Here is a 25,149-nt window from a genome sequence, read left to right on the forward strand (position 1 = left end):
ATCTTCTTTCATCTCTTTATCGGCTTTATTGATTGTTAAAAAAATATTATCGGAAATAATGAAAAGCTAATACCATCCATAAAATTCAACTGCACTTTATACTACTTTCACAATTCAAATAAACTAACCAAAATTGTATATTCAATTAAAAAACTACTTTCACAACTGTTCTAGAAGATACTTAAAAAACTTATTTTCCTGTAAAAAAATCGGAATAAATATAAAACCAATTTAAAATAAATTCGACTTTCGAAAAGGGCGGTTTCTGTCGGGGGTTGCAGGGGGTTGATTGGGGTGTCTTCGTTACAGTTTCAACCGGTGCCGCTAGATGACGCTGACGTGTACCCAGGGATTTTTGAAATTGATACCTTCCTTTTCTATCCTTCGTCCTTGTTTCATACGTTTTTTTAAACATTTTATTGAAATTTTTAAAACTTCTATCAATTATTAATTAATTCTATATACAATTAATTATATTAGACCTCTAGAAAATATGCAGTGTTGTCTTGAAGAATCAGAAATACTTAATATTAACAGAATATATAATCTAAATTTTCATTTATTAAATTTTAAGTTGGAGTGAATATTAATAGAAAATGATTTAAAAAAAAAGTTACTTGTCCTTTTGAAGACTTCATTTTGACAAGTTCGATAAGCAAAGTTTATAAGTACGACCGCATCTTGCGCTTTTATTGATTTTCTATACCAATTTTTATTACGTTGCTTTTATTTTCATACCCGTTTCAATAAAACGTCAAAGCTGAAGAATCTTTACGGAGGATTTTCTCAAAAGCAGCTGAGAGTCTAAATTAGGTACACTATTATCGTTTCACTTTATTATTCAGACGATATTTTTAAATATCCATGGACGAGGGATAACTGATTTTAAAGAACCGAGGAAAAAATTGAAGTACAATAATCCCCCATCAATACGAATTATCAGTAATGGCTAGATGTAGTAAGTAATGTACAACGCAAAAAAAAAAAAAAATAAATAAATAAAAAAAAAATACGAATTATGCGGCTGAAAAAAAAAATATGGTTGAACATAATGTAGCATATTTTGTAGATTTATCGACCAACTTATGCAGATATTGTTCTTTCGGTTGTTACCAGGAAAGAAATATATTTTACATCGTCACCTAGCTTTCGGAACTTTATTGTACCTTCTTCAAGGCTCTACAAAAGGATATATTATACAGTTTGAATTTGGCCAATTTAACATCAAATATATACAAGAACAAGACACATTTTGGTACTTACTGATTTTTGGTCAGAAGTATATAAACTTTTATATAAAAATTCTTTTATTTTCAAGTTAACACTGAAAACCTTTTCACTGTCTTCTTCACCTTTTCAACTATGAAATGACTAGACTAATTTATACAAATATCACAGACAGATAGTTCATAGTTGAAAAGGTTGAATCCAGAAACCCCCTCCCAAAAAAACCTTTATTGTGAAAAAAAATTCGTATTTTAGAGATTTATAGTGTGCTTACAAATAATTGGCTTGCTGTACTAATAGTGTATTTTGGTTTTTATAAATTTTTCTACATTTAATCTCATTTAATACAATTCCTATTATTATTTTCTTACCTTACGAAAAATGGCGACTTATTTATTGTAATAACCCATTTATATTCAGTGGTCTAATTGATCGTATGATTATTTCAATTAATTATTTTTTTATGTTAGGTCTTGGCTGAGATTAAAAAAGTTAGTGTCACGAGCGGGATTCGAACCCAAGACCTTCGGCTCAAAACGTCGCTGCTCCCACCACTTGAGCTATCGTGACTTCGATCCAGTCGGACACCCACTCCCCATCTCAACCTACGAAGGTCGTGGGTTCGAATCCCGCTCGTGACACTAACTTTTTCATCTCAACCAAGAGAGAATAATTAATTAAAATTGTAATAACCTTGAAACACGCATAACAAAGATAAAAACCCGTAATTTAAAAAAAATCTTCATGATGAAAGAGTTATCCTTGCCTCTTAATAGAGAGCGAGCAGGCGTGCCAATTATACAAAATATTTTCGAGTACAAGGTCGATGGGAATTTTTTTAGTCTCCATCCGATTTTCCACTTAAAAATTTATAAGCTTCCGAATTATATCCAAATTCAACATTTTTACAACTTAAATTCACTAATTTCGTGGTCCGCTTGACCAATTAATATATTACAATTAATTAACGTTTTTAGTTGAGATAAAAAAGTGGCAAAAAGGAGGGAAAATTCAAGAGGTGCGGTTGAGATGGGAAGTTGGTGTCCGAGTGGATCGAGGTCACGATAGCTCAAGTGGTAGAGCAGCGGCGTATCTAGCCGAAGATCGTGGGTTCGAATCCCGCTCGTGCCATTGACTTTTTTATCTCAACTAAAAACCTTAATTAATTGTAATTTTTACAACTGTAGGAAAGCTCACTTTATCTTATTTCAGATTTTCTCAACAAGGCCTAAATTTTAAGTCATTATAGATGCAATAAAACAAGTTTAAATTAACAGAAATTTCTGAAACGTTTTACTTTATATCTCAGGTTCTTAACTTAGACCCCGTTTATAGGTCATTTATAAGGATAACCCATAGAACCTCATTTCGGTTTTATTTATTTATTTATTAATTTTGAATATACTTTTTTTACGTGGGTTTGCAACAGGAGAAGCCATAACAACCCTCAGGGAGTCGGTGCTTTTGAAAAAAGTCCATTTGTAAGTATGTCGGGTTCGAATGCAGAACTGCTGGATTCGAACCTGGGACCTTTATCTTACAGTGATGAGCGAATTTATTCAGTGAATTTATAATATTGTTAAATTTTTTTTAGTGAGAAAAACGAATATAACCATTTGTTTCTAGATAAAAAAATATTTGAACCTGCTCGGTTATGTCGCTCAATTACAGATTACCTATTTCAATTGGTAACTTATGTAATTATAATCCAAAATTGATTATTATCGACCGTGTTTATTCCATAGGTGTGGTTTATACGGTTCTGAGCCACTGTAAAATTTAATTTTTAGTTGACAAATTTTTGCAGGATTCAGTGGATCTTTGTAGTCGTTCTAAATTTATCTATTATATTCGCCCCATGCCCCTCGTGACCGGACAAACCTCAATTTTCCGAAGTGGGGTCCATCAACCTGTGAGAAATGGTTTTCCCTCACCGCGGAAATATAGCGGAAGCTCCCTCTGGAAACACATTGCGCTGGGACAAATAGGGTTCCCGCAACCCGCCAGGGATATTTCAGGTGGTCCCTTTCCCAAGGAGTGCTATATTTGTCCGGACAATGGGGAAGAAACGGGGAGCGACATCACTCACCCTGATGGCATCCAATCCGTCCGAATAGGAGGCCAATGTTCCCTTCATAACACATCCCTCCTGGCCGGTCTTCCCTTTCAACGCTGGCTGGAACCATTTATCCACCTCCAAGATTTTTTTTGTAATCTGCCAAAATTCGCATTAAACGATGCATATAATATTCGGTGTATATTTTTGTAACAAACCAGCAATCCATGCCTTATGACAAACTAAAAGCCTCGCTTCTGACAGGAAAATATAGCGAAAATAAACGGACCAAGCATGAATTAAGTACTGGACGTGTCACTTGATCATCTCTAACTAGATCTTCGTATTCTCGCTTTTTCAAAGAGCGACAGATTCATATAAATTACCGAATAAAATAATATACAGATTCATACGGACATGTAAGAAAACATGCAGGAGTATTCACTAAATTTAAAAAAAGAATTGCTTGTCGCGTCTGAGAGGAAAATTTAGCGAAAACAGGCGGACCAAGTATGAATTAACGTAATGAACTTGTCACTTGATCATCTCTAAATAGATTTTCGCATTCGCTTTTTCAAAGAGCGACAGATTCATATGAATTACCGAATAAAATCACATAAAGATTCATACAGACATAATAAAACATGCAGGAGTATTCACTAAATTTAAAAAAAATTGTTTGTCGCGTCTGAGAGGAAAATTTAGCGAAAACAGGCGGACCAAGTATGAATTAACGTAATGAACTTGTCACTTGATCATCTCTAAATAGATTTTCGCATTCGCTTTTTCAAAGAGCGACAGATTCATATGAATTACCGAATAAAATCACATACAGATTCATACAGACATAATAAAACATGCAGGAGTATTCACTAAATTTTTAAAAAATACTAATCGTGTCTGAGAGGAAAATTTAGCGATAATAGGAAGAACAGGGATGAATAAAACAGAACAAGAAAATCTCCAGGTCCGCATCGTCTCGCTTTTTTGTCTGTTAAAAGCGAAACACTTTGACTTTTTTTGCAGTTGTAACGATGAGCTAGATTATCGACCTGCTGGAAACATGAAGTCTTTTCGGAGGATCTACGGAAGAGGTCAAACACAGAGAAAACTTCCTTTCGGTTCTCGCCGAGCTTTCGACAGTTTTTATACTGTCATCTTCAGGGCCTGTTTTTATTATCATATAAAAAAACAATTAAAACATGAAAAAACAAATTGCACAAAAATTGAAATATCTTACTTAAACCGTAATGGGGAAATAGAAGTACATTACATTTTTTGGGGCTCAACATCTAAACATTATTTAAATTGAATAAATTAATAATTTGTGCCCAAAACACCATGTCGTTTATTTTCCCATTAAGGTTTAAGTAAGATATTTCAATTTTTGTGCAATTTGTTTTTTCATGTTTTTTTTTATTTTTTTTATATGATAATAAAAACAGGCCCTGAAGATGACAGTATAAAAACTGTCGAAAGCTCGGCGAGAACCGAAAGGAAGTTTTCTCTGTGTTTGACCTCTTCCGTAGATCCTCCGAAAAGTCCTCATTTTTGCAGTTGGTATGTGTGTTTCTCCTTGTGCGGTTTTTTGTCCCTTTTGCCTGTTATTATGATTGATGAAATACCGAAAGATAATAAACAAAGAATGTTCTGAAACGACGTGTCTGTTCTGTTTATTCTGCCTCTCATCCAGTGAAGGCTAAGTACGTGGTAGTTCCACATTACAATTTACAGTTAAGTAAGTTTTATTTACTTATTTTCTATTCAACTTCGATATTGTTGCATGGTTCCACTTCGTGCAGTTCCAGAGCTCTAGGCCGAAAACCTAGGGAGCCAAGTTATTCGTGAAGTCCCAAAGGGGACTCCGCCATTAGGGGTAAATCCGTGGATCCGGCGAACCGTAAAAACCAAAATGGTACCCGGATCACCCTGCCGTTGGGAAACGCCGGAATTACATCTGTTACATATGTAACAAAGGGGGGAAACACGGAGCCCAGTGTTGGAAAAAGTGGTCGACAAAGGCCTCGGAGCATAAGCGGATCAACTTTGCATTGATATGCTGTTTACGCGGCTATTGGACCCCGCTCCCGACCATGGGATTAGCATTTAGTTTGATGTAATCACTTTTGTCCGCTTACAAAACGTGGGGTGAACTACATTTAAATCCACAGTGTTGTAATACCGTTGTGGCCTGTTCTAGGCGACGAAGTCATAACAAACAATTTCATTTTTAACAATAGAACATACGCATAGTAAAATCACTAAATAAAACAGTTGTTACACTAAATTAGACGCGACATTAAAAAAAAAACACATTCTAATTCTTCTGTATCCTTGTTGAATAAAATGACACAGCTATATTAAATAAAAAGTAAATTATCGAACGAGTAAAATATCGGAATCATTCATAAAGGTGGTTACGAAAAAATACAGGTGTGTTCATCAAAATGTAAAAAATTGCGCGGACCAGGGGTGAAAAATTGCGATGCAATCGCGTTTTGCAGAAAAATATAGCGAAATCATGCGGACCAGGTTTGAATTAAAACACAACGTGCTGATTATGTACCCCGTATAACCCGGTCTGCCTATCCTCCCTTCCTTTTTCTGTCAAAAGCGAAGCACTTTGTCATTTTCAGCGGTTGGTCTGTGCGATTTCTCGTTTATATGAATATTACAAAGAGCGACAAATTGATAAAACTTTCGGAGTAATTTCACGTAAACAAAAAAAAAAGATAAAAAGATAGAGGTATATTCACCAAAAGGAGGAAAAATGGCGTATTACGTCATGCAGAAAAATAGAGCGAGAATAGGTGAACCAGGGGCTAATTAAAACCTAACAAGATGATGGAACGTCTGTTTTTTTACGAGGGTTCGCAACAGCAGAGGTCATATAAACCCTCAGGGTGCCGGTGTTTTTGAAAAGAAGCCCATGTGTAAATATGTCGCGGCCCTGCATTCGAACCCGGGACCTTTACCTTAAAGTGATGAGCGCCGTGTCAACGCTTAAACCGTTGCGGCCACCGACACCCCTGGTCCGCTTATTCTCGCTTCTTTTGTCCACCAAAAGAATGGTAACTCGCAGTTTTCACCGGTTGGTCTGTGCCTAATCCCTGTGTATACCACTGCCATATTTATAAATAAAAAATAAATAAATTATCAAAAATTGACGAGTAAATCACGTAAACATTCACAAACATCGAAAACATACACTATATATTATATTTATATTCACAATGGCGAAACACGTCTAGCAGAAAAATATAGCGAGAAAAGGCTGACCAGGGTGATTTAACACAGGACAAGATACATAAAATGGAAGATCATTTTCGCTAATATTATATAGGATCATCTGTGGTATCTTTCGGCATGAATGTTGAGGCGATTGTAGTATGTAATTTTTAAGATATTATCACTGATGAAGAACATAAAAGCAAGAAAAATCACAGGCCAACTGCTCCTTGCTTCTGCCAGGCAAAAAATTGAGAATAGGTGGAGTACACACACACACACACACACACACACACACACACACACACACACACACACATGACAAAATATGTTTCCTTTAGATTAGCTCCTGGTCTACTTATTATCCAAATAATTTCTTGTTTGAAGGGTTTTACCCGTGCGATTTTTAAGAATTATCGGAATACCGTGTTTGTTTTAAAAAGGTCACATTCACGAAGAAACACACAGACCAGCCATTGTGTGCGGCAAACGGAAAAACATGTCTGACAGGCAAAAGAAGCTTGAATAGGAAGAACATGATATTCAGGTTATTAACTTGCACGTTCCGTTTTAATTCGTCCTGGTCCGTCTATTTGCCATTTTTCAGTGGCTGATATGAGCGTTTCCTTGTATACTTGTGTGTTTCATTTTAGTTCGCATCAGCAAATAATACTATCTCTCTCTCTCTCTTTCTCTGTCTATCTCCTTTTCTCACTTCTCTCTCTTTTTTCTCTTTATCAATTGATTAATCAATCACGTGTTAGTTTTATTTCAACGCTCAAAATTCAAAGCTTAAACATCCTCACATACTAGAATCAGTATTGCCAGCAGTGTTGCCCGTAATTCGCATGAAGGGAAAAACATTCAACGAATTTCCCTAAATGAAAGTTTGGTAAGTCTCTGTTGGGATCTCTCTCTCTCTCTCTCTCGTTCTCTCTCTCTCTCTCTCTCTCCCACACACACGCACGCACGCACGCACACACACACACACACACACACACACACACACACACACACACACACACAGACACGCATACTCACACCCTCGCTCTTAACCAGTTCCATTTATTGTTATGCTGAAGGATTTGAAAATTTCGACTAACTACAAGGTGTTACAAAATACATACGAAACAATAACACCATTTCAAATTCACAACATCCAACTTTCCATTTTATGATCGGCTGTGTTATTGTGTTGGCGCAGAAGGGAATTTGTTCGAATATCTCATTTAAATTAACGAATCAACTATTTGTGGGTAGCAGATAGTTCATTCTTACTTGTTAGAGTTCAAGGTACTTAAAGTTCGATTAACTCACAGTTTAAAACCGTAAATTTACATTATTATTGCTTTAATTTTCGATGTACGTGATATTTCCATTTGTATTTGATTGGCCTATTCGTTATTAAAAATGAGAAAATAAAAATCATGTAACAGGACAAAATAAAAATGATGTAAACAACCTCACATACTGGAATCAGTGTTGCCAGCAGTGTTGCCCGAAATTAGCACGAAGTGAAAAATATTCAACGAATTTCCCTAAACGAAAATTTCTCTTCTGCGATCTCTCTCTCTCTGTCTCTTTCTCTGTCTCTTTCTCTGTCTCTCTATCTCTCCCCCTCTCACTTACACATTTTTGGGCTTTGTTTCGGCCATTTCTATAGTGAACGCAACAGGTAATCTTTGCTGTTACAATGAAAAATGAATTGTTAAATTTTCATACTTGGTGAATATTCAGATATTATTACCTACGTTTATTCCTGTTCACTTTGTGAAAAGAACATAAATGCGGGTTCTATTGGTTCTATGTACCCAATGAATTTTATTAAAGAAGTTCGATGTTGATCAATTTCCTTCTGGTCAGTGAAGATCAGCACCAAGGGGGAGTGCTTTGAAGCAAAATTAATGAGGTAGGATGACAAGTGGAATTAAATTAGTATCGGGAACCTTGACTGGAATGGAAGTAGATCGTGAGCGATTTAACGCCTTTTGTGACACTTAACAGGGGGGCGATTTCCATTGATTACGATTCGGTTAATTTCCGCCGAATTGTGAGAGAAGAGCGTTTTCATTTCTCCGGTAATCACTGCTCGTTACAATTTTTTCCCCTCTCTTCTGGGGAACGAGAAACATATTGATATGCAAAAAAGGTGTAATTGCGAGACGGGAGGGGTAAAAAAATCGGAAGAAGGAGCAGCTCGGGAAAGAAGTTGTGAATAATGGAAGGGAGGCTAATTGACTAGGACGGGGAAGAGTAAAAGTCGTAGGACAAATAAAGGGAGCCGGGTTTTAAAAAGATTAAAAGAGCTCAAGAAGGCAGACCTATCATTAGACGGGGGACGAATCTAGTTAGGCGTTTGACTGCGGATGGATAAGCCATGCTCAGCGGTCCGTATCCAACGCTATGGCTTATTTGATTTTCCTTGATATTCCTCTCAAGGCATATGTGAAGTTCATCATGTATGAAGCCAAATTCCTTCAAGTCCCTTCCGGCCCTTGAGCAAACAACGAAAAGCGGCGTTTCCTCCTTGTTCTCATTCAAAGATTTATATTTTTTTAAATAAACCAACCGCTTTCTTTGATAACATTAACTGCCGGAGGATTTTTCACCTCAAAACCTTTGAGACGAAGACTCTTGATTTTCGACGTTTCAAGCTCAATGCCCATCGCCTGGATCTTGGTTTCTTTTTTCCACGTAAGCTACTTCTAATACTGCTTTCTATTTTTAAAATATTCGGACAAAGTTCAATCTTCTGATTATGTTTCCTTATTCCGTCCATCATTTTTCTCCTTCTGGTAGTGCAAAATAGAGTTTGCTTTTTATCTGCTATTTAACTCTCAATAGTTTATTGCAGTGAATGATAAAAAATTGCTAATCGCAGAAAGGAAAATATAGGGAAAATCGGCGGATCAGGAGCGAATTAAAACCGAACAAGAAACTTGATCTTAAAATATCCTTGTCCGCCATGTCTCGCGTCTTTTTGCCACAAAAAGAACTTTTTTTGCTATTTCGCTGTTTTCACTGGGTTGTTTGTGCGTTTCCTTTTATAAATGCCCTTTTTGTGTAAAATATTAGGAATTATATCGTAAAATGATGTACATATTAATAAAAAATAAATATGCAGCTATATTCTCAAAATGTAAAAAAATTACAAGTTGCGTCTGAAAGAAAAATATGGCGAGAATAGGCGGACAGGTGAATTAAAACAGAACAAGTTGCTTGATCGTCCTATTTTCGCTTTTTCTATCTTTTAGTATTAAATCATCAGTATCATCATTTTCATCGGTTGGTCTGGACGTTTCTCCCTATATAAATCATTTTTACAAAGAGTGATAAATTGTTTTAAAAATTACAGACTTAAATCTCATAAACATTAGTAACAATGAATAAGAAAACACGCAGATATTTTTCACCTAAATTTAGACAAATTGTGTCGTCAGGGAGAAAAATATAGCGAGAACCCGTGGTCATCATGGACTGTTCATTCTCGCTGAGCTGGTCTGCAAGACTCGTTTTAGCTTCTTGCCATCTTCAGCGCGCACAGTGCTAAGTCTGTATCTGACTTTCTAGCATTTCACTTATTTTTTCTCAATTTTCAATAACTAGTACTGTTTTCTGGAACCTAGATGACTGACGAAACCAGCATTTTAGGAAAACCAAGAAAATCGAAAACGACCAAGAGCTATAGTTAGAAATTTAACTTATGAAGCATGCAAGAAAACGCTCAGGACAACTATTTAAAGTGGCGAAATGCTGCAACAGACACAACTTACAAAACCAGCGAGACTGAGCGTTTCAAAGGGATCGCAGACGGTCAGCAGCTATTGTTTGATTGTTAGATGTCCAACCTATGACTGGCCAAACCATTATAACCTCTAAAAAGAACTTACACTTGAGAAAATGCACAGGGCAATATTTTAGATGGCGAAATACAAAAACGTATCTGACAGACAAAACCATGGAGAATTGAAAAGTCTTTAGGATCGGAGACAGCCAACAGCTACAGTTCGATGTCCAACCTTTGACTGGACAATCCATAATAGCAAATAAAAGGGACGAACCCTTGGGAAAACGCACAGGACAATCATTTACGAATGCAAAAAGAAAAGATCTACTGAGAAAAACAGCCGAAATAGGCCAAGCAAAGTGGTCGGAAACGATCAACAGCTGTAGTTAGATGTCCAACCTATGACTGCTCCAGCGATTTAACCTACAATAGCAGACTATGGGTAAAATGCACGTGATAACCATTTAAGATTGCGAAATCCCGGAACACATCTGAGAAAAACAGTCTAAACAGGCCAAGCAAAGTGAACGAAAACGACCAATAGCTACGTTTAGATGACCAACCTATGACTGCTCCAGCCATTTAACTTACAAAATCAGGCTCTTGGAAAAACGCACATGATCACCATTTAAGCAATTCCGGAACAAAATAACTGGCAAAACGAGAAGAAATGCGGTGGACCAAGGTGATCGGCTACGATCAACAGCAATAGTAACATGTCCAACCTATGACTGGCCAAACCATTATTGCACATAAAACGGACTTGAGAAAGTGCGCAGGAGTATCATTACAGGTGGCGAAATGACAGAGCACATCTGACCGAGAAAACAGTCTAAATAGGCCAAGCAAAGTGATCGGAAACGATCACTCTATGAATTAGATGTCCAACCTATGACTGGACCATTAGAAAATAAAAATAAAAAACACTAGCTACCTATTGAAGATTGTTAAAGATAATAGGAGGAACTGTACACGATCAAGCTGGAAGATCAGATTCAATTGTGTAATCATAGTTTCCCCGTGTTCTGACTATATTCACTGTCGGTTTTTAGCGCATAAATCCATTTTCTGACGCAGAGCCCATTCCTTTTAAAAAATCCATGACAAATACGATCGGCCTTGTGTGACGGTAAACGAGATGTGAAGGAAGATAACAGAAGAAAAATACGAAAGCTTCTCTGCGTTTGAGAAGAAGTAATCCGGCGTCGGATAGGAATGGCACTTCTTCCCCTGTTGACGTTATGAGCCAGGGAGTTTATTCAGCGGATGTGTGAGAGAGCCTCTTCCGTCCTGCTTGACATAAAATAATAAGGGATGACGAGAGAGAAAGCCCGGGCTTTATGCAAAAACCGGCCACCCTCCACCGCCGGGCGCAATCGGCTTACCACTTTTGGCAGATATTTATTGAAGGAGAGCCGCCCCCGTCCCATTAATACTCTGGGCCGGCTCGCGCCTTAAGTCTTTATGAATATTAAAAGCTGGAAACTGGCAACTGCGACTTCCATAAAATCCTTCCAAACCTAATAGCCTCCTGGATTTGCATAATATTCACTTTTTCCGCTTTGTACCAGCGGCTGCCACCTTAGGGAATTATTAATTTATGAAGAAAATTCGCCGAGAGAGTGAGAGGAGAGGACGGAAAAGATTACCAAATCTCTCGTTGATCAACTACTTCTTCATCTTGTATTGAAACCCGACGTCATTAAATATTAAGAAAAAAGAAAATGTGGAATAATACAAGAACCCTCAGTGGATTAAGCTCATAAATAAAACACTGAAAACAAAGTATCTTCAACACTTATGGAACATCATTTTCTACCTTTTTGTTTATAAATTAATACACTGACAAGCAAAAAATTCCCCCTCCCCTACTTGTAATATAACTTCATTTGGATATATTTTTATATATTAATCCAAGTTTCACGTTTTTTAACGTTTAATATTGAGTCTTTGTCTAAAAAACGTAAAAAAAAGAAGTAAATTGCTAAGGAAAATGAAAAAATGAAAAAGACGGACAGATAAAATGCGAGCCATGTAACTCTGTGTGATCTGGTCAATTCTGGTCCTCTTACGGGGCAAAAAGCCATCAGTCCATACTGGTTTAATCTTCTTCGAGCATTGCGTTCAGAAATTTGGACAACTCCAACTTCCTGAAGCCGCTGAATCGCTAGCAACAGTAAGGGGCCGGTTTCTATGATGCACTAGCCAGAATGTTGACAAGCAAGTCCGAACGTTAATAATCCTGATGGGTTTCAACATCCATGAGTAAAGATGGAAACATCTATCTGTCCATGACAGCTAGAATTTTTGTCAGTCACGTTCGGTATTTCTGCATATTTAGTGGTTGGTGTGCACGAGTGTATGTCCTCTTAAGGAAGGGTGTCAGAAAATAAATTAAGGCACACCAGAATTAAAACGATCATGTATCTTGATCGGTTCTGAACATCCTGGTCTGTCCATTCCTGATAGATTTTTTTTATGGCATTTCTGCACATTTAGTGATTGGTGTTCACGAACGTATGACGTCTTCAAGAAGAGTGTTTGTCAGAAATAACTGGCGGACCGGAATTAAAACAAACGATAAAAAAGATAAAGCTATCGATAAAGCTCGATCGGTTTTGAACTTCCTGGTCTCTTCATTCTAGCTTGTTTTCTTTGTCAGACATGTTCGGAATTCCTGCACATTATGTGTTGGTCTGCACATGTGTTTCCTTTTCATAAGGAATATTTGACAGAAAAATACACAACAATGGGCGCTTAGAATTTCATCAAGAATGAAGGTTGATTGCTTGTCAACATTCTGGCTAGTGCATCATAGATTGACTCCTTGCATCAATAATCCAAAAGTGCTGTTTAATTTGGTGCTGTGGAAATACGGTTTGTTTTGTGCAGTTCTTCTTTTCTTTTTTAATGTTAACTTTTATTGTTGTGTGGGGATCGGTTTTCGAACTAGAATATTAAACATATTAAGAAAAACAGGGTATCAAGGATGTTTAAATATGCAAGATTGTTTTATTTGCGATATAATAACACTTCAAATCTACAGTAATTTTTGCAAGCCCATGTTTCAGACGGTTGTAGAAGTGTACTTATTAAAAGAGAAGTTTGACAGGAATATCTGTGTAAATCTTATGTAAGGGGTGGAAGTTGGAAGTGGCGTGAGGGATCCAGCCGGCTCTTACCCGGCTGATTTTATTCTTTGCTCTATCCTAAATCCACACCTCTGCCGCTCTAGACTCGGATCCTTTTTAGCTCCCCTACTTCTCTCTCGGGTTGTTCGGATTTGCAACATAATGTCGGTGCCGTATTTCCAGCGACCCTTTCTGAGATGACCTCTTTCAGCGATGTTGCGCCTTACATTTCAATAAGAACTTTTTTACCTCCTTTTTTATACTGCGCGGAGGTGGTTTCCGCGTGAAAACAGGACGAATCCTATTGGAGGAAATAGGAAAAGAAAAAAAATTGAGGGTGTCTATATTTGTTTAAATGGTTAGACAGTAAAACTAAAAATTAACCTTTTTTCTTCATCTGATTTACTAGTAAAATTTGATCGTTAAATCTTCCCATATCATCAATGCTAATTTTTTTCATAAGGGTCATTTTATGAAATAACAAATGGAAGGACTATTATACTCAGAAATTGGTAAAAGTCCTAGAAGTATAAACAAACGTTTGCAACTTCATTTTATTGAACAAGCACACTTGTCGCTAAAAAGAAATTCAATTATAGAAACATCTTTATGGTTTATTTATTACACCAAACAATCCTTTGAAATGGCAATTTGAAATTATTTAAAGTTAACCAACGAAGGATGAATCGACCGTCAGGATATCATCAGTAATCATGGTGGAACAAAGCTCAACAAAAAGTAGCTACCCAAACATTAGGCAGCTTACAAAGACTAGCAAACCTATGTATCACAGGGGCGATGGGAACAACCCCTACAAATGCATTAGAAACTTTGCTAAACTTACCTCCTCTGGAAATATTCATACAAGGAGAGGCTAGGAAAAGCTCACTTAGGCTCCAGAAACAATTAAATTGGAAAGGAACTAAACAATTCGGGCAAACAACCATAATCAACAAAATCGGACACCCATTATTAGAAATGGGGACTGATTATATGATCCCGGAAACAATCATTACAACTTCGTATAAAGTCTCAATGGTCTATGAAGGAGAGGAAGAATACAGGAGTGCATCAGATACAATGATATGGTACACAGATGGCTCCAAAACAAACGAAAGAACCGGATCAGGCGTTTTCTGTACAAGCCACATGAGCAATCAAACTCATTAGGGAAGTACACTTCGGTCTTTCAAGCAGAAATACATGCCATCAATGCTTGTGCCCTGGAAAATCTTAAAAGAGGTTACACTGACATAAAAATCCTCATAAGATCAGATAGACAAGCAGCAAAGCATTAACATGTAAAAGAATCACAACAAAATTAGTCAGTGAATGCATCCAAAATCTCGAAACCTGGGGAAACACAACAACCCGATGATATTTTGGGTGCCAGGGCACAGGGGAATTTTGGGTAACGAGAAAACAGACGGACTGGTCAAATAAATAAATGTATACATTGTTTCTGCTTCTAGTGTTACAAACTTTGCCCGTAGATTCTACATTCAAAACGGAACCTAAAAGTCCTAATTAACTATGGCCCGAATCTCGGCAGTTTCGGAGTTATTCCACTTTTTTCTGATTTTTTAAGATTTCATGACATTACTCTAAATAAACAATGGTAACTCCAAAACCTTTCAGTTTATCAACTAATCAAAAGAATCCTCATAAGATCTCATAGCCAAGCAGCTATTAAAGCATAAGCTGTAAAAAATCATATCAAAATTAGTCAGTGAATGCATCCAAAATCTCCAAAACCTCGGGAAACCTTATGATATCTTGGGTGCTAAGACACAGAGGGATTTTGGGTAACGAGAAAGCAAACATACCGGCCAGAGGAAAATCTGCGAGACGATACAAAGGCCCCGAACGCTGTACATAGGATAACAAGAACAATTATAAATATCCATCGCAGAATGGATCCAAGCAAAACAAAAGGAGAAGCGGATAAACTCTAGCGGTGCTAGACATAGTAAACATCTACACAACATGATGATCCCATTTGCAGATTATGTAATGAGGACGAGGAAACAGCCACTCATATCATCTTTGAATGCGAAGCAACAGCTCAATGGAGGTTTAACCTAACGTACGGAAAAAACTTAGGGAATCAAATTGCAGCAGCAGTCAATGACCTGATACTTCTAAGAAGAAGAATTGAGCCTATTGACTGAACTAAGGAACTAGGAAGGTACAATAAGCCAGAAGGCTGCAGTGCCTGGGGAATACAAACCCCGCTTCCTAGTATCCTTTTCTACCATTCCATACCATCAGTAATCATCAGGACTCTACAAGTAATTACGATCGGCTCTCATTTGGTTACATTTTACTTACTTAGATTACATATTGTTGTTTTTACTGTTATGATTATAATATTTTACTTTTAATATTGTGACGAGTACGTTATCCAGTGTTTTCTGATAATTATTTTATTACCTATTATTAATTATAAGCGTTGGAATTACTTATAGAGCCTTAATTAAGACCTCAATAAAGTTTGAATGCTTGGCATAAGTTACAAAACTTTTTTTGATGATCGCATCCTTAATCTTTAACCTACTGGTATTTAAAGGTAAACTTACGAAAGGAAGATAAATAACTAAATAATCCTGGTCTTCGCCAATTTTGGCCTGTCAAATAGTGCTTGGGTCTGCGAGTTTTCCCGTGTGTATGTCCTTTTTATTTTATGATTATAATGAACTAACAAAGCTGGTTAGAATTGTTGTGGTTGAATCGTCAAACGCATCACAAGATGGTGTTTTTCTAATCCTATTGATCAGTTTTCTCCTATCGGATTACATTTGGAGAACAAATTTGTTAAATGTTATGTTTGGGTCTGAATGAACTTTTAGTTTGACTTTATCCGTTTATTATGGTTATGACCTCTCGAAACATGGCGAAATGCGATCAAGCAACAGTTCCGGTTTAGTCCATAGTTCGCATATTCTCGCTGTATTTTTCAGTCAGGCACGTTTCTTTATTTAATTATATTGATACCAATGCCATCCCTGTCTCCTTCTCTTTACACCTTTCTTCACCTGATTGCAGTTTGGCGATTATATACAGAGCATATAACCTTGAATATCTTGAAAGATTTAAACTCAATGATAATCAACTGTGATATTGCGGAGAATACAAACATGGACCCTTGGACCCATCTTATTTATTTAAATGCTGAATGGCAACCGAGAGAACTCATAAGGAATGGCTTGCTCTTTTGGAAGGAATGGCCATTCGAAGAAGAGACTCTGGTACTAAGTTCCAGGACGATCTTCACAAATTTCCAAAATCCGTTGGTAAAATAATTAAACGGCCTTCCTCCCGGATTACTGGATGGAAGAATGAACAAAACACCACGTGCTTTATGAAAAGGATGAAAAGGACACACGTCCCACAACCACTGAGTAAAAAACTCCACTTTAAAATTCTTGTGAAAGTGTGCTTCATAATTGAACCAATCTATTTTGCCTTATTTGTTCTTTTATCTATAGTTTTTCAATGTTCCTATTAGAAATAAACACTTGAGCCTTCAGCTTTTATGATTTGGATCAACTGAGAAATTTTTTTGAGCTTTTCCTTTTTAGAGTAATTATTTTTTTACTAATCTCTAGAACAAAAAATTGATTATTAACAAATCAATATATACACTGACAGGCAAAAAATTCCACCCAATTGATTTTTTAAAATTCTCTCAATAAAAGAAACGTCTACCCTTAATTTGTCTCATTGTTTTAACAATAAATATTTGTTTACGCTATGTATTAAATTGAGAATTGACCAAGGAATGTGACAAGTTCATGCATGTAAAATCTTCTTGGTGATCACTTGGCGTCTGAGAAGTCCCCCCGGGACACAAATGACCTGACCCTGGCATGGATCCCAGAGCATATATGGAAAAGTCCAATAAGGACCCTCTAGGTCCCGAACCTTACTGTGGCCAAAAGTGGTTACATCCCAAAATGGATAGACATGATAAAGGTGTGAGTATGTTGTTTAATATCTTTAAAAGATAGTTTTTACACACAATCCATACTCAAAACTGTGAGAAAGAACTATCTTTTAAAGATATTAAACAACATTCTCACCCATCTTTATCATTTCTATTAATTTACTAGTCAAAGCATGACAGTAATACAATTAACTCAAACTGTGAGTAAGAACTGCTTTAAAGAGATCCTAAAATGGATCCTTGATGAGTCCAAAGTTTGGTGGTTGCGGCACGCGAAGAGATTCATATAACGGCCATCTGCAAAACTTACCAAGGAATTAGTGAAATGCAATCGCAACCGAACCAGGATTCCGGTTGGACTCCTGACGGGGCAGTGCCACTTAAGAAAGAAAATGCACCGGATAGGAGTTCAGACAGAAGACACCTGAACAGATACTGCCGGAATGAGGAGGAGACCGCAGAACACATACCATCTTTCTGCAGGTTCTTGCAACTAGGACAAGAGAAATCAATAGCAAGATCCAACACTAAGGAGATGCTGGAAGGATTTGGAGGAGCCAGAAACTGGCCAATGAGTTGGAAAAACCAGAGGAGCACAATAGACTCAGGTGGAGGTACTGAACGCCTTGGGTCCCTGTCCATATCCATATCTTGAAGTGGTATTTTTCAAATGTCGTGTAATCAATTTGATTCTCGGCGACAGATGAAATGGCCACGGAGAGCTTTAATGAAGTATACTTCATATTAAACTTATTAAATTCACTAGTTTCGTGGTCCGCTTGACCAATTAATATCTTACAATTAATTAAGGTTTTCAGTTGAGATAAAAAAGCGAAAAATGGCAAAAAGGAGGGGAAATTCAAAAGGTGTGGTTGACATGGAAGGTTGGTGTCCGAGTGGATCGAGGTCACGATAGCTCAAATGGTAGAGCAGCGGCGTATCAAGCCGAAGGTCGTGGGTTCGAATCCCGCTCGTACCATTGAATTTTTTATCTCAACTGAAAACCTTAATTAATTGTTCAAAATAATTGTCAATTCACTAGTTTTCGTGGTCCGCTTGACCAATTGATATCTTTCAATTAATTAAATTTTTTTTAGTTGAGATAAAAAAGGAGGGAAAATTCAAAAGGTGGGGTTGAGATGGGAAGTTAGTATCCGAGGGATCGAAGTCGTGAGCTCAAGTGGTAGAGGAGCGGCGTATCTAGCCGAAGATCGTGGGTTCGAATCCCGTCTGTGACACAAATTTTTCATGTCGAAACAATTGTGAATAATTAATTGAGTATTTATATAATTAAGCATAAATTGATTAAATAATTAAAAAGCTAATTTGACTTTGACATTGACTTTTTTATCTCAACTAAAAAAACCCTTAATTAAGTGAAACATAATTAAAAATATAGTTAAATGCCTCTCTCTATTAGAAGAGATTTCATGTACCTGCGTATAGAAATAGTCAAACAGAGTTGTTCTATATAGCACGCCATAAAAACAATTTTAAGAAAAATGCTCCTTTGGAAAGGGCTTATAAAATACTAAATTGTGCAAACGACCAACTAGATATATTTTACCAGTCACAAAATTGTTATTAAAAATAATTATTGTCAATTCTAAACCACTGAAGGAAATCATGAATATATTCAGGTCCGATTACACTTTTTATAATTTTTTTTTTGACAGGGGCGTCCGACAGCTTGGTCATTTCAGCCCCGAAGCACTAACAATAATACCGTTACACACTCAATACACAATCATACCAATAAATACAATCATACCTTGACCTACATTGATCTCACTCATACTGTTTGGTAGATATTCCTCCATCTACCTGTTCACTACAATAGTCTACTCCAATTTGGGGTCGATGGGGTACTTTAAAAGTTTTCCGCCGTTGACCCAAGTCACGCACGCAACATGACGGGTGATGGAGGTGCTACGTCACCATCAGCCCCTCCCCATTCACACCAATAAATACATTCACACCAACATATATTGATCACACTAATACTGTTTGGTAGATGGAGCTTTTCTCCTTAGGCCCAAGTCATACACACAACCTGAGAGGCGATGGAGAAACTACATGGCCATGCCCTCCCCATTCACACTAATAAATACATTCACACCAACATACATTGATCACACTAATACTGTTTGGTAGATGGAGTTTTCCTTCTTAGGCCCAAGTCCTACACACAACCTGAGAGGCGATGAAGAAGCTACTTGGCCATGCCCTCCCCATTCACACTAATAAATACATTCACTCATACATGACACAGAAACACAAAACACATATATTGAAGGCTATATATAATAAAAAAATTCCCAATTCCACTAAAAAGCGGAACAGGGGACCCTGAAACTCGCAACCGTGTTCGAGAACTCTTTTTAAATCCGGCGGCATGCCTACACGCTCTCTGTATGGAGCCAAGGCATGACACATGATTATACTATTTACAATGTATTATACAAGGCCTCTGCTTATACTATTTCCAATATATTTGTAAATGCCTCTATTATGAGGTTTGTAATGTATACACAATGTACGGTGTAAGTGGAAATATTTTCTGTAAATGAAGATATATTTCACCAACAATCAGTGCATCTCTTCTTCTGTTTTGCCTAAAACAGGCCTACCTGGGTGACCTGAAAGCTTCAAATTATAAATTATAGATGTGAATTTATTTCTATCTTCTGCTGTTTTATAGTATATTTAGTGAACTGTCACAAGGATCATCCGTCTGCGAATTCTGTATTTTTTTTTCTGGAGCCGGCTCCCCCCGGCTGTTATATCGGTTTAAAGTTTCCTGGTATAAAGCCGATACCCGTATACCATTGATTTAAATTAATGAAGGGGTGGTGCCGAGGTATGACGGTAGGTGTAGATAAAGTGTAGAACGGAAGCCTTGAGGGGCCGCGAGACGTCTGTGGGCCGGTACGGCCGTATATCAAAACGGAGTGTAGATTTCATCTGAAGGCCTCCATACCTCACGGCCCCGCACTCACCTGCTTCTTCACATTACTCCCTTATTATATGTTAAAGTATTAACTAATACCGGCCCCTCGGACCGCATTAACTGCCGATACATGCAAATCGGCTCTCGGGTTGGAGAGTTTCTTTTATACGGCAGTAATTACGACTTCTTTTATTGAGTTCAGAGAAACGGACCCCGAAAAGAAATTAATGACAAAAAGTATTTATTTTATAATTACACTTTTCGACCTTTTCAGTTATAACTCTAATTGCCTCCTTTTCCTTAAAAACCAGTTTGCTTTTATTTAAAACATCATACACTTTTATTTCTACTCTTTTATTTTTCAATTCGATAGATTTTATCTCGGTTTTAAGCCCATGGATCGAGTTGGAAGTCAGTTCTATCATAACGGACGTGCTATGCTTCTTTTAACGTCGACATTAGTTTTAGCATGATTACATTAGCGTAAGAAATCCGTTTACTTTTCTTGACTTCACTCTTTGACCCCAGGAATCTATTCCCGGAGGTGAAGTGAGTCGAATACTTTAAAAGCAGCACTTCATTTCCTACTGTATATGATATAAACCAAAATCCAACAGGGAACGGAAAATGGGTGAAAATACAAATTTAACATTCTAATTCTATATAAATATATCAGTAAAATGCTTAGTATTTTCTTAATAGAGTACGTTTTCCCGTTATTTCATTTAGCCAATGAGTGAAAGATTTTTCGGATTTTGATCAATGATTTTTTTTTCAATTTCCGTTCAATATTAATAATTCATCAACAAATTGGGGCGGGGCGTCGGTGGCCGCAACGGTTTAGGCGTTGACACGGCGCTCATCACTGTAAGGTGAAGGTCCCGGGTTCGAATCCAGCGGCCCTGCATTTTTCAAAAACACCGGCACCCCGAGGGTTGATGTGACCTCTGCTGTTGCGAACCATCGTAAAAAAAAATTCAAAAAAAAAATTCAACAAAATGTTAAATCCGAGGGGCCAATATCAGGTACGCCAGCCTTAGTGAAGCAGTTTTTGTCGCTTCACCGGCAAAATACGAGGTCTTGTCGTTGTCACGTAGACAATACATCCAAAAATTTACGTTTTTAAACTTCAAATTAGACTCTATTAATTTCAAATTACCATTTTTTAGCTTCAAATTAACCCATTTTAACTTCAAACTAAACATTTTTTAATTTTAAGTGAACCTTTATAACTTCAAAATAATACTTTTTTAAATTTCAAATTAACCCTTTCCTTAAAGCGATAAAGAAACTTGGGAGTATACATATACAAGATAGTATACGAATAAGAATGTAAAGTAAAATTTCTGTATAGTTTCGGGAGTCCAATTGGTTTATAAGACAAAATGATTACATAAAATTAAATATAAAAAAATTTCTTTTAATTTGGGAATATTTTAAAATATATAAAATGAGCACTTACATAAATTACTATGTGAAAATTAATTTCAGAAGGAATGAAAAGTTGTATAAAATTAAATATAAAAATAAAGGTTTCTTCCTTTAAATTGGGAATTTTCAAGAAAAAAATGGAAAAATTTGGTAAAAATTAGTTATTACATAAAATAACTTGAAAATTAATTAAAAATTTAAATTACAAATGAATCGTTTATAATCAGAATTTTTAATTATAAAGTAATCAATGTTAATATTGAATCCTTTATTTTTATTATTTGGAGATCGTTTTTAGTTTTATTATTTGGAGAGAGGACCGCATCTCACGATCTCCAAATAATAAAAATAAAGGATTCAATATTAACATTGATTACTTTATAATTAAAAAATTTGTAATTTAAATTTTTAATTTCATTTTTAATTAATTTTTAAGTTATTTTAAGTAATAACCCATTTTTTCCAAATTTGTCCATTTTTTTCTCGAAAATTCCCAATTTAAAGGAAGAAACCTTTATTTTTATATTTAATTTTATATAACTTTTTATTCCATCTGAAATTAATTTTCACATAGTAATTAGGTGGGGCGTAGATTTTAGGAAACTTTTTCTTTATCGTGCCAACGTTTCGAGCTTTATTGAGGTCATCTTCCGGGCCTGGTATTTATAAACATTGTTTAAATTTTACAAATACATGTAAGATGTGAAAAAAAACGAAAAAGAAGAAAAAAGAATTTACACAATGCTAACGATTTTAGATTTAATCAAAGTATTTGTATTCACTCAAAGTGGTTGTTTTCCGTGTAGATGTGACATTCTTGTGTATCGTGTTGAGAGTGCTAGTGAGATATTGACTGACACATCTACACGGAAAACAAACACTTTGAGCCCTGAAGATGATCTCATTGAAGATCGAAACGTTGGCACGATAAAGAAAATGCTTTTCTAAACCCTACGTTAGACCAGACCGCATCTCACGATCTCCAAATAATCATTGGCTAACGGTCACTAAAAAAAAACGAACACTTTGAGTGAGTACAAATACTTTGATTGAATCTAAAATCGTTAGCATTGTATAAATTCTTTTTTTCTTCTTTTTTCGTTTTTTTTAACATCTTACATGTATTTGTACAATTTAAACAATAGTTATTCAGACGGTCACTAATCTCTACACAAATTTAAACAATGTTTATAAATACCAGGCCATAAAGATGACCTCAATAAAGCTCGAAACGTTGGCACGATAAAGAAATTTCTAAAACCTACGTTACACCAGAACGCATCTCACGATCTCCAAATAATCATTGGCTAACGGTCACTAAACACCACACATTTTATTTTCGTGTTAATTTTATATAAATTTTAATTAACTTTCAAATCATCTTCTAAGAGCCTAATTATTTTATATGTTTTAAAACTTCTCAAATATACAGGAATGTTATTTGAAATGTAATTAATTTTCATATGGTTTTCAAAAAGCTCAATTATTTTATGTTTAAAAAAAATTGCAGATATACATGAATTTTACTTTGCATGCCTGTATTTCGTACCATGTCTTAAGTTTTTATTTCTTTAAAGAGAGACTTAATTTGAAATTAAAAAGAATATCCGCGATTACTTTCCTACTTTCAAGAACCGCTGTCAACGATAATAAAACAAAAGGACATCTTTCGTCTATTATTTTGTCTTTATTTCGATTCAATTTGTAAAAAGGAAAAAGATCACCTTCCCGTTCTCGGATCGATGGGACGGATTAGAAGAAATGTAATAAAGGGGCGAGGAAGAGCGTGGCACAATCCTTGTCAATCATCCTCGGGCTTAGGGCCCGACAAATATTTGGTGGCAACCCTTCAACCCTCGGGCGAACATAATAATACCCCCTGGAGAACGGATCTGCGGTGACACATTTCTATCGACAATTCTACTGCGAGAAGCTACATTCAAGTCCTTTCCGATTATTTAAGGCTAATTTCTTTTTAATGTTTCTCATAAAAAGCCTTATTGTATTGTTATCCTGCAACTTGGTCTGTGCCTTTTCACATTTGCCTTAAAAAAAAAGACACTCAATTTTATTAACTTTTAAAAACGATCGAATGATGGTTTAAGCTCATATAAATAAGGTACAAAATAGGAGTATAGAATTCCCTAGCTCTGGTTTCCCCACCGATAATATTCATGTATAAGTACCTCTCCATCTTCAGAAGTTTGTGTGTTTCTAGATTATAGTAATAACAATATATAACACATAAGTTGGCGCAATAATAATTACAGAATATGTGGAAATGACAAAATAAGAATGGCAGATAAATTTAGCAACCTGTATAAAAACAGTAGCCCGCGGTCATCCCGGTTCGTGTATTTTTGCTAGATTTGTCTATCTTCAGTAGTTGATATTTGCATTTCCCTATGTGGTTGCTTTTTTATAAGTAGATAAAAATTAGTATATGAAAGAAAAAAATTACTATGATGTTTGATGAAGGTTACGGGTGATGTACATGTTGGTTGGTAGTACGCGGCCAACCCGGCCAACCCGGCCTGTATAATGTTGCTAGATTTGTCTATCTTCAATTATTGGCCTTTGAATTTTCCCATGAGTTTATTCTTTCAATAGCATATAAAAATAAGTTTTGACAGAAAATATCACTAAGATATTTGGAGATACTCCCTCAGATTTGTCGTCTGCCGATTTATAGTATCTAAAACGGGTCTGTGACAGAAAAAATCAGTATGATAGTTGGTGAAGGCGACGAGAGGATGAACATACAGGTACGTAGTCTACGGTAATCCCCGTCTTCATTACTTTTGCTTGATTTGTTTATATTCAATTATTGCTTTTTAAATTTACCCCATGTGTTGTCTTTTTAGTAGTATATAAAAATTGGAAAAACTAAACTCTATTAGGTCATAAACGTGTAGTAGAGCAGTCTGCCGTCATCCCGTCTGTATATATTCTTTTTTTTGTTCATTTTCAATAGTTGATATTTACATTTATCCATGTGTATCCTGTATATATTATCCAAAAATTAAGGTATGAGAAGAAGAAGAATATGAATTTAGTGAAGTCTACGAGGTGAAAACATGTAGTAGGATAGTCTGTCTATTATTCTTGCTGGGTTTGTCTTTATCTTGAATTTTCTTCTCTTTTTATTTGAATTTTTCCAATTTGTATGCACTTCCTGTAATATAAAAAAAATATATGCCAGAAAAGAATCAATATGAAATTTGGTGATGTGCCTTAGTAGAGTCACACGAGGGCCAGTGCACTAGATCCTATCTGCAAAGACCAAGACTATGCCATCTGTACCACGGGGTGACTGAAAAGTTCCAAAACCAGCCCTAGTCACATTGGAAATGGTTTCGTGGTGGCGCGTGGTGACGCCCCTGGCGGGAACTT

General features: G+C 36.2%; 1 protein-coding gene across 1 annotated transcript in view; it reads right to left on the minus strand.

Annotated features, from left to right (window-relative positions):
- The window catches only part of LOC112128060, a 44,506-nt gene extending 26,483 nt beyond the window's left edge, over positions 1-18,023 (minus strand). Inside the window, exon 1 of the mRNA XM_024229836.1 lies at positions 17,846-18,023. Within this exon, the coding sequence (XP_024085604.1) occupies positions 17,846-18,023 (178 nt within the window). The remainder of the gene's footprint in view (positions 1-17,845) is intronic.
- Between the last annotated feature and the right edge of the window lie 7,126 nt (positions 18,024-25,149).

Source organism: Cimex lectularius, unplaced genomic scaffold, assembly GCF_000648675.2.
Source record: "Cimex lectularius strain Harlan isolate CLEC.00 unplaced genomic scaffold, Clec_2.1 scaffold377, whole genome shotgun sequence".
NCBI classification, from domain to species: domain Eukaryota; kingdom Metazoa; phylum Arthropoda; class Insecta; order Hemiptera; family Cimicidae; genus Cimex; species Cimex lectularius.